Below are 10,712 nucleotides of genomic sequence, written 5' to 3' on the forward strand. Positions count from 1 at the left end.
TGACACCCTGAACTTGCTAATTTACCATTATCGCCAATGTAGATTTGTATTAGTGGTAACTGCTCTTACCTGACACTCCCCAGACATATGGAGCAGATCAGAACCTTCAGGTGGCCAGACAGCTGCACTTCACTCGACTGCAGATAGGGGGCAGCACAACACAGTTTGGTCATTATGTTCTCGTATACATCTGTGTACATGTACACGATGCAGCAAAAACTACTGCACGTTTGCTTATCAAACTCATAATCTGTCACAGTTTATACCACTGGAACACTTACAGCAGCCCACATGTATGTACATTATATGAACTACTAGTTACAGAACTGTGTAAGTTACAAACAGCAACCAAAGTTACCAAATAAAAATAATTATGTTGCAATAGAACTAATCATTCAGTGATGGTTTGAGTTGTATACACAAAGTAAAAATTGCTTACAAACAAACTTGTGATAAGTCCTCTGGTCATTCTTAAAAAGTAATCATCAAAAGCAATGGCTAACTTATCTCAAAACAAACAAACAACAAACGTAGGTACCTGTGCTTGTCTTAGCCTTACAGCTTCCACCATTTTGGCCATGTTGAGTGAGCGAGAGCTGCTCGAAACAGCGCTGTTGTTGTCCGATTCAAAACAAACAAACAAACAAACAAACAAACAAACGTACCTGTGCTTGTCTAAGCCTGACAGCCTCCACCATTTTGGCCATGTTCAGTGACCGAGAGCTGCTGGACACAGCGCTGTTGTTGTCGGATTCTTCGTCCTCGCCGCCATCAGAACTCCCACTGTCCGCTGAACCACTGTCAGCCGCGCTCTCAGAACCACTCCCGCCCGCATCTGTGTGGTAGTTTCCGTCAATAGTTAAAATGGTGGCTGTGGGTTTGATTTCATGGAACACCACACATGTGTCTCCCTCCAGTGTATGCACTACTGTTACATTACTAGTACAGAAATCCTTTAAATGAATTAACTTAAGAGAGTGAAATCCTCTTGTTGCCTTAAACATTCAGGGCTCGAAATACCACCTGCATATGCAGGTTGGTGCAGGTAAAAATGGAGCTGTGCAGGTATTTCTGATGTCTACCTGCACCTAACCTACACTGGTCCATGTACTGGGTTTTAAACATAAATGTACTATGATGTAGGTGTATATGGATTGCTATTAGCTGCATTGACTGTTACCACCTATAAAGTATAAAAGAAAAAATAGCAATGGTTCCTGAACAATTTTAGTATGATCCATACTTCCTAAATTCAGAGTGGTGCAGGTAAAATGTGTCTGGTGCAGGTAATTTTCAATGTTACCTGCACCAGTGCAAGTATGCAGAAAAAAGGATATCGAGCCCTGACATTACAAGCACAGTTTTGCATTCAATTGAACCTTTTACTGTAACGTTACATATGCTGAGTTACAAACTCCTTTAACCCCTTCCCTGCTGCCAAAGCAGATGTGGTACGAAACAGCTACTGCAGTATGCTGAGGGTTAAGGAAAGGCTGTTCACCTCTGCCGGGGTCCAGTTGGTAGTCGCTGTCGTTGTCACTGTCGTCTGACCCGAAGGCCACCTGCAGCAGGTGGGACTCTACGGGCTTCACACGACGCTTACGGGGGTCACGTTCCACTGGGGGGGAATATTGATTATTGATTGATTATTGATTGATTATTGATTGATTATTGATTGATTATTGATAAGTGAGAAGGCGACCTGCAGCAGGTGGGACTCTACGGGCTTCACACGGCGCTTACGGGGGTCACGCTCCACTGGGGGGGAAATATTGATTATTGATTGGGAAATATTGATTAGTGATTGATTATTGATTGATTATTGATTGATTGAGAAGGCGACCTGCAGCAGGTGGGACTCTACAGGCTTCACACGACGCTTACGGGGGTCACGCTCCACTGGGGGGTAAAATATAGAAGATTGATTGACTGTTTAAAAAGGCGACCTGTGATAGGTGATCATGAGACTCAACTAGTTTCTATCAGACTCCGGGTTGCTGGAAAACTGTAGAAATGGAACAAATAGAAGAGTAAGCCAGCCAGAGAAGAACAGCTGGCTAGGAAACAGTACGTGATACTGGTAAGACTAAGACTCAACAGTGCCTTCACATGCTGCTTATATAATAAGGGTCACGGCAAAATGGGGGGAAGAAAAATTGAGGGGTTGATTGGTTGATTGATTGGTTGATAATAACTTGATTTATTGATTGATGGGTGAGACTAAGGAGGTCTTATTAAAACCTCCTTGGAGAGACTATGTAGCTTCACATGCTGTTTATATGTATATTTTACATTTTACAGACCTTTGATCTTATGCTACATGAAGTCTATAAACTATAAAGTCATTTTATCTTACAGACTCTAGAATACGATCATGCACACCTGTCTATTTCTACATTGTGCAGCTAATATCATTACCTATTCTTAAAAGAAATAACAATTTTAGCATCCCATTGACTGTTTCAAAAGAACTACTAGCTAATCCATTGATTGATTGATTGATTAATTTAATTATTGCTTGATTGATTGATTGATTGATTGATTGATTGACAGATTGGATACTCACACATGGCTCGGAACAGGAACCCGACGTCATCTGGAACATCGCTGCCCTCATCGTCTGAACGACCTTGGTCCGACATGTTGCACCAAGGTCACAGCTTCACAGTTCTGGAATCTGAAATTCCTTAAGTTTAGGGGAACAAATGTCAATGAATCAAACTGTTTCTTGGGTTCAACTGAACGTGGTAATTTCTTCATCTAAAATGCTGAAGTACAGTCAAACCTGTACATTTAGTGACCACCTCTGTATTAGAACCACCTAGCCAATGTGGCCACATTTTTGGATATCCCTTTGAATCTTTTACCAGTCCTGTCTGAAGTGGCCTGCACCTGTCTAACGTTATGTACAATGAACTGAGTTTTCTTCAAGTGTGAATTGATGAAATAAGGACAGGTTTGACTGTATCATGAATCTTGTTCAAGATGATACAGAATCACTGAATATGGATCATATAACCTGTCATAACGCACCATTGTTGTCCTTAAGTTAGGGTATCGAATTTCAAATCTGGCCGCATCCTTTGTGATTTTTGGTACCTGATCTTCTAGGATGGATTAGTCTATTTCAACAGATGGGGAGGGGTGTTAAGTAGTATTGATGTACATAACATATAGAATATGTCTGTGAAAATTAATCAAAATAATTAATTAGTTTAAAGGTACCAAAATAAAGAAGTTAACATTCTTCAGTCCCCCTGTTTTAGCGAAATGGTACGACCCAAGTTTCACACTACCATGATTCAATACAGCACAGACATAGGGCCGGTTTCTATTGTATAAGTATAAAATTAATGTTTCCAATAGACTTGTGTTCGAACTACGGAAACTTCTGCACGGAATACAGCCTTCAAATGCAACATCCAGGCTTTTAGTCCCCATTTTTGCCCCTTTATTCCCACCTACCTTGAGTTCCTGTATCTGCTTTGCTTTGTCAGCGCAGAGCTTTGAAACCCGCTCTTTGTTTGAGATTTCTCAGCTGCCTGTCAAATTAATATCAAATTATGATACTATGAAAAGAATAATCAACTATGATGAGATTTTATTCACGTTATTCGAGATGAAATTTTGTTACAACGAATTTGCACGAGACTTTTGAGAAAGATTGATTTGCTAACTTTTATTCAGGCATTGATATTTTTATACACAGGCCGCCTACATCCGGGACCTTCCCGTCCGTTCACATCGCAGTTCTTGCGAAGGTTGTCACTTCTTCACCACTTCTGGAGCGCTAAAAACCGGCAAACATGGCAGAAACAGACACCAAACTGCCGCACACGAGAGGGAAGGGTGTGTGGGGCATCATCAGGAAGCTGTTCGTGCCGCACCACGAGCCGTCGGTAAGGTTTTGAGCGACGCGAGCCGTGTTTTTATCCCCGCCAAGGTCGCGCGGTACCAAAATGGCTGCAGTATTTACGGGGGGAGGGGGGCGCGACCTTGGCACCTTAGCGTGTCGTTTTGTGCTAAACTGCACGTAGCCAACCCCTCGGCTAAATTTGTACTGTTTTCTGCATAGATGGAAACCGATGGTTGTCGTAGAAATGACGTTTGGAAAGACCTACAAAACACGTAATGGTACCTAAATGAATAGTGATGGAACTCAGACCGTGACTGCAAGAGCAAATTATTAAATTTACGTGCATGGGTTTATAAAATCATTAACAGACTGTAGGTTTTTGTTGTAGCTTGACGTCATTTTGTACTTTGAGAATTGAATTTCTATGGAAAAAAAACAACATGATGAAATGGCAGTGTTATATTTACATGCAACTCCTTGTTTGTTGCAAGGCCATGAGGTTGACATATGATCTGGGTCCATGTTTGGTTTTGGCCTGTCCCTTTTAACTACTAGTAAAAAAGTCTTGCTCCTTTTGGTTTAGATTGAAAATGCTGAAATAGTCTGCTGTTGTTAAAGACATTCATGAAACCAGAATAGAGAAAACTCTTATGACTCTAGATGCCTCAAACTGTCAAATATAACTTTTTTGTGAGCATATGTTGTAAAACTTACTAGATTTACTATCATTTACTAAATTAGTGTCTGCAGTTGATGCCATCCACTAAATCAAGTTGTTATGGCCTGATATAACCTTCTCCCTGCCACCGCAACTTGTAGCGAAGGCAGATTTGGTGCCAAAAGTTTACCTCGATAGGGGGACGTTAGCGATGGAAGCCACAAACGTCGGCCTGATTGGTTGACAGATTGGCCAATCAGACAACAGCATTTTTTTTTCTACCATCAGTGCCCCAAAAGTTCCATCATCACAGCTGCTTTTAGAATATCTTTCATAGTTTTGTTTCAGCGATACTTAAAGTAGTTACAATTTGTTGTATTCTGATATGATGTGCATGTAGTACTGTTTTCTTTCAGTATCTAAAATTCATTTTTGTGATAATAAACACACAGAATTTGAACAGGTTTTAAAGATACCATGTGGTACGTCATGTTTGTACATTGTATCTTGCCTCTATATAGGTAACAAACAGGTTTGCTGACAATGTGTTTTGCAGAGATGCAGGCTTTTAGCCAGGCATGCGTCAACGAGTCATCTGGACACACTTCTTAGAATAACAAGAAATTTTATGCCCCTTGACGCCCTTACACTGAAGAGAAAATCGTCTGACAAGCATGAAATTCTGATTGACCAGGGATGCTACCAGGTCATCTGTGGTCACAGTCTTCTACTGTGACATCTGTAACAGTATTTTGCCTCTTGGGATACCTAAGAATGCACTTTTTTAACTTAAAATCATCAAAAACTCTGCACCATGGAAGGTGGATGCCCCCAGATCCCCCTACAATAGTCACTTACCGCGACTCACTAATGAGTTTGGACTCCCTATTATGAAATCCTAGCTAAAAGCCTGCAGCGATGTGATGCCGACATGATATGGTCATTTCTCTAAGTCTAACGGCCAAATGTTTCCATTTCTAGCTATGGCCACTGTTCCTTGTGGTTGGGCTTGGAGGTTGTGTAGCGGGTGGATATTTACTGAGGTTGGCTCTGAGGAGTCCTGATGTGTGGTAAGAAATCTACAACAAAACAACAACAACAAACCTTCCAACAATATCCCATCCATGTCCAGCCCTTACATCTTTCTCCCAACATCTCTTACAAACCAACATCAACCACAACATCGCTAACAAATCCTTGCCAGTTTCTCATACAAACCAAGTCAGTGTGCCAAAACTTTTATGGAATCCAAAACAAAACAGCTATCTTACCACCTGAAAAAGACTTAAAAGTTTGTAAAACAGTATCAATCACAATGTTTCTTGGCCAAGGAATTGAAAAAATGTTTTGTTTTTATCAATAAGATTGACTTGGTTTTGATTGCTACATCCCACCTTTTACCCTATGATAATAATTTACTCTCCACTAAGCTTGCAGCAAACCCTTCTTTTCTGCATATGAATGTCTTAAGATTTACTTTTCCTCCCCACCCCCCAGCTCTGTTTTGCCGCACCATCTGCATGCTCTTCTTCTTCAGTCACCAAGCTTGAAGTTTCTTCATTTCTACAGGACTGACACCACTGTTCATTACTTCATTGCATCTTTCAATCCCTCTTAAATTACTCAATCTATCCATGCCATTCTTCCTAACTTGCAAATATTTCATAACCAAGCTTCCATCCCCCTGCTACAGTTACCACTCATGTTCCCTCCCATCAAAGGACTGTTGCCCCATACTTTATCTTGATTTCAATCCTGCTAACAGAATGTCTAATTAGTAATGTCACAGTAGCGTACATGTGCTGTGCTTCAGCCATTCATGCCCTACTCCTAATTTGCCTTTCTTACTTTCCCTCCCTTCACAGGACTGATGCTACTGCTCCATATTTCATCCTGATTTCAATCCCGCGTACAGCATTACTTCAGCTGCCTTTACAACTACTGAATTTTACATCAGCTTTCATGTACTTTGCTCTATCTCTCCATGCATCTGCTCCTAATTTGCACATATCTTTATATTTCCTAACCATTTTTTTTTACCCCACTCCTAGTCACCATCACCATCCCAATGCCTTTGCTTCACAGAACTGATGGCACTGCTCATTCTTTCATCATGATTTCATCCCCACTTTAACCATCCACTATCCACCCACACCTTTGCTCCTGATTTGCACATATCTTTATATTCATAACCAAGTTTCTACCCCACTACTAGTCACAGAACTGATGGCGCTACTCTTAATTTTACCTTGATTTCAACCCTCTGTAACTGCTCTATCCATCCATGCCTCTGCACCTAATTTGCACCTATCGTATAACCAATCCTCTCCCACCACCCCCCTCCCCAGCTCATCCCACTGCTAGTGTTAGTGGGAGGTGCGGGTTGTTGTGCAGGCCTGTATCTGGCGAGAATGGCCATTAAACACCCCGATGCTTCGTAAGTCTTCTCCTTTCCACTTCCTTACTTCTCCTGCTGAGGTTTGTAGTTACAGAATAGACCCAGACAACTGGTCATACATTGTGTACATGACAGCAGATGCCACACCAGTGTTGATTCTTGGATTTAAAATTAGAAAAAAAAGGCTGAGTCTGAAAGGAAAGTGTGTACATGTACCTTGGTTCAGACTTTCCTTTCAGACTTGAACCCCGTTGAAGACATTCATTACATTAGTCACGTATGAGCACAGTTGATAGAATTTTAGTTTAACAATGTGGTATACCTGAGGTACGTGTTTATACCTTTAAAAAGAAGTCATTGTTAGATTAAAATTCTATTAACCAGACTTGAAACCCTTTTTCAGGGTGTGAACATTTGAATACAGACTCAAGTTTTCCCCCCAGCCCTTTGTTGCTGAAATTATACTTTAGAATGTCAGGGAACAAATCAATCATTTCAACTCATTGAATGAAATAAACTGGTGTGGCCTTTTGTGCAGTTGTTTCCTTCTGTAACAGACATTGCTAACCCAGATCATGTCAAACCTTCAGCAGTGTTTTCTATCCATGGTTTCACCCTGGGCATCAGTACAACTTCAGACTGCCCAGCGCTTCTTCTTAGTTATACTCACCCTGCTTTTCCATGGTTCCATTTCATTCTATTTAACACATGATATCCTGCTGTATTATCTAGTAATATATTTGATATGTAAACAGTAAACTAGAAAAATACTAGTATCCATTACCACTGGTTATGTTAAAGTTTAAAGAATGTAAAATAGTGTTCAAATTTGCATGTACAATGTATTATGAAGAACAGTTTGTAGATTATTTAAAATCGTCAGAAGCTTGCCAGACTATTGGCTATCGTTTCCAAAACTAACACTCCAGTTACTAATAATACGTAGTGGTTTGAATACTATGGTTATCATTAGTGCTCAGTTCAAAGAGTTAGTGTATATTGTATTGTCAGCTCTCGTATTCTGCTGGGATTGTCACATTAAAAATGGTGTCACCATTTGGCCTTCTGAACAATGTCTTTAACACCTCGAAATCTTAAAAGTCAGGGTTGGACAAGTCCACTAGCCCGATTGTCCAGGGCAAGTGAAAGTGCTGATTGGGCAAGTGCATGTCTTACCCCACTTGCCCAATCAGTCAAGTAAGATTTTTCCATTGAGTCAGATTTTGATATACTTGCTACTTTTCACAGTCATGGCATCAAGCAATGGTCAACACAGAAAATAGAACCAATATCAAGAATTCCATCGATGGATGTGAAAATACATAGAAAAATGTCATTTACATTTCGGGCAAGTGAAACGTTGGTTCGGGCAAGTACATTTTATATGTACTTGCCCGATAGAACAATTGAATTTTAGAAAACTTGTCCAACCCTGGAAGTGTGCATATCTCCTGAATTACTAATGCTGCATTAGTAGATCTCTTTAAACTTTAAAGTGGCACCTTTTTTTAATGTTGCAATCTTACCTATTGGTGTACCCAGTGGAATTATGAGTTTCCCTTACATTCTTGCCCCATAGTTTTTCCTGTCCCGTGCTGATAAACTGTTTCCCTTTCCCCACAGCTGGGACAAGAAGAACAGCCCTGAACCGTGGAACAAAGTGGCTGCCACGGAACAGTACAAGGTGTTTGTTTGTTTGAACCTTTATTTATTCATGAGAAGCTCAAATTGGCATGTAGGCCGCTTTTCATTGAGGTCATGAGGGAGGTAAGGGTCAGATAAAATATAACAGAGACAGATTACAATAGAGGAGAGATGCTTACATGTACATCACTTCAGTCCTGTTTCTGCTGTGTTATTTGATGATAACAATAATTTTTATGACAGAAGTCAACCTCTCTATGCAGGCCTCAAAGTTAACTTTTTTCCCTACTGTCCCAGCATTGTCCCAAAAATAAATTTCAACTGTCCCGAAGTGAGGATGGACTGTCCCAACCCTATTTTCAGAAATTATGTATTACAACAACTGTAAGTCAGAGTACGCACGCCTGACAACCACGGGGCACGGGGAGATCGGACATTCTGATGTTGATTCGTTGATTATTTTCCTATTGTCCCAAAAGTGTCCCAAAAAGATTTTTCAGTTGTCCCGGCCTAAATTTTAGTGGCCCCGGGACATCGTTAACTTCGAGCCCTGCTATGGCGCATTGATAGTATACTAAAGACTGGACTGCCAAAGAATAATAATAATTTTTGTGTAAGGGTTAACACATTAGATCAGTCTTTGAGTAGTTTCCATGTATAAAGTGTCAGTTCAGTTCATCCTTGTAATGTCACTGAAATCTTACTGTCAGACTTAGTTTTGTCCCTGTGTCTAGCTTCCTGATTAGATTTTATTTTAATCATTTTAAGTTAAAAGTAAGAGATGACATGCATATTTCATACACATTTCACATTTGAACAAAGTCTTCTTCATTACACAACCTTCTTTTAATTCTTCTGTAGACGTTTTGGCGACCATCTGTCACCTTCATCAGTACAAAATGAATACTAACGTTATCAGTGCAATATGAACTATACGGAGAGTGCAATCCGAGTCTTGTGGAACCCATGACAGATCCTAACGTCCTTGTTTTTCCTGTGTTTCAGTTCTACTCTCCCAACATTGACTACAAGAAGCTGGAGCCCCCACCCAAGTACTGAATGGATGGTCCCTAAACATGCTGCAGCTGGTGTCCAATCAGAGGACTCGTGGCTGAAGCCGACTTAGGTTGTGAAGGGTTAAAGGATGATTGAAAACATGGTTTGAAATGTGTCTTAGCACAAGTGAGGGAATTCTAAATGACTGAAATGTCTTACAGAAATATGAAGTAGTGGTTTTATGTTGATCAAAAATGGCAGGAACATTTCTAGTTTCTCAGTTTTGTCTGAGAAAAATAAACATTTCTCATTGTAGTCCACATTCAGGGTTTTGGTACTGGTAACCATGTATGAATAAGAGCATTTTCTGTTGCTGAATACTGTTCTTCTGCATAGTAACCGTAACCATGGATACCTGTTGCTATGAAGTAATGCTCTCTGCAAGTAACCATATCAGAACTCGCTCAGCAAGAAAACAGATTTTTCTACCATGTTCACGTGATTGTTGCCATAGCAACCGTAACCAAGGTAATGCCACAGCGACTGTAACCAAGTTAACGCCATAGCAACTGTAACCAAGGAAACCACAGCATGTAGTGACTGCTATGAGTGTAACCACCACATATGCACAAGCAGCAGTATTGGATGTACCATGTTCTGGGCTGTGATGTATAAATAAAGACACTTGTGAATGTGTGGAAGATGAGAGTACTAGTCTGTCTGGTTATGAGAACACTAGCCTCTACCAGGCTCCAGGTATTGTTGGTTAGCAGGGCTCGAAATACCACCTGCATATGCAGGTTAGTGCAGGTAAAATTGGAGCTGTGCAGGTATTTCTGGTGTCTACCTGCACCTAACCTGCACTGGTCCATGTACTGGGTATATGCAGGTTAGTGCAGGTAAAATTGGAGCTGTGCAGGTATTTCTGATGAGTGATGTCTACCTGCACTGGTCCATGTACAGGTAAAATTTGTGTTGTGCAGGTAATTTTCCATGTTACCTGCATCAGTGCAGGAATGCCGAAAAAAGTATTTCGAGCCCTGGTTAGCCTGTACCAGGCTCCACCTATCGTTGCTCATATAGTAGACATTGGACAAATAGAGGGGATAGTGTGCTAGGGGATTCGGCTGGCCATAGGAATTAGTACATTGGCCGTTCGT

The 10,712-nt window shown here is 40.7% G+C and overlaps 2 protein-coding genes across 3 annotated transcripts in view; one reads left to right on the plus strand and one right to left on the minus strand.

Moving 5' to 3' along the window:
- Positions 1-3,550, minus strand: part of LOC118403063 (PHD finger protein 14-like) — a 47,101-nt gene extending 43,551 nt beyond the window's left edge. Inside the window, exons 1-5 of the mRNA XM_035801500.1 lie at positions 3,466-3,550; positions 2,567-2,686; positions 1,502-1,618; positions 666-835; positions 70-137 (exon numbers count right to left, since the gene is read on the minus strand). Of these exons, the coding sequence (XP_035657393.1) occupies positions 70-137; positions 666-835; positions 1,502-1,618; positions 2,567-2,642 (431 nt within the window). The 5' untranslated portion in view covers positions 2,643-2,686; positions 3,466-3,550. The remainder of the gene's footprint in view (positions 1-69; positions 138-665; positions 836-1,501; positions 1,619-2,566; positions 2,687-3,465) is intronic.
- Positions 3,551-3,696: 146 nt separating this feature from the next.
- Positions 3,697-10,253, plus strand: LOC118403799 (cytochrome c oxidase subunit NDUFA4-like). Of its 2 annotated transcripts, none has more exons than XM_035802599.1 (4): positions 3,697-3,899; positions 6,863-6,951; positions 8,536-8,596; positions 9,562-10,253. In XM_035802599.1, the coding sequence occupies exons 1-4, from the start codon at positions 3,807-3,809 to the stop codon at positions 9,613-9,615; spliced, it is 297 nt and encodes a 98-aa protein (XP_035658492.1). In that variant the 5' UTR covers positions 3,697-3,806; the 3' UTR covers positions 9,616-10,253. The 2 variants fall into 2 exon arrangements, with proteins under 2 accessions (XP_035658492.1, XP_035658491.1); XM_035802598.1 differs by lacking the exon at positions 6,863-6,951 and adding an exon at positions 5,496-5,584 and having other exon boundaries at positions 3,701-3,899.
- The last annotated feature ends 459 nt before the right edge of the window (positions 10,254-10,712 follow it).

The sequence above is a fragment of the Branchiostoma floridae genome, chromosome 16, assembly GCF_000003815.2.
Source record: "Branchiostoma floridae strain S238N-H82 chromosome 16, Bfl_VNyyK, whole genome shotgun sequence".
In the NCBI taxonomy this organism is placed as follows: domain Eukaryota; kingdom Metazoa; phylum Chordata; class Leptocardii; order Amphioxiformes; family Branchiostomatidae; genus Branchiostoma; species Branchiostoma floridae.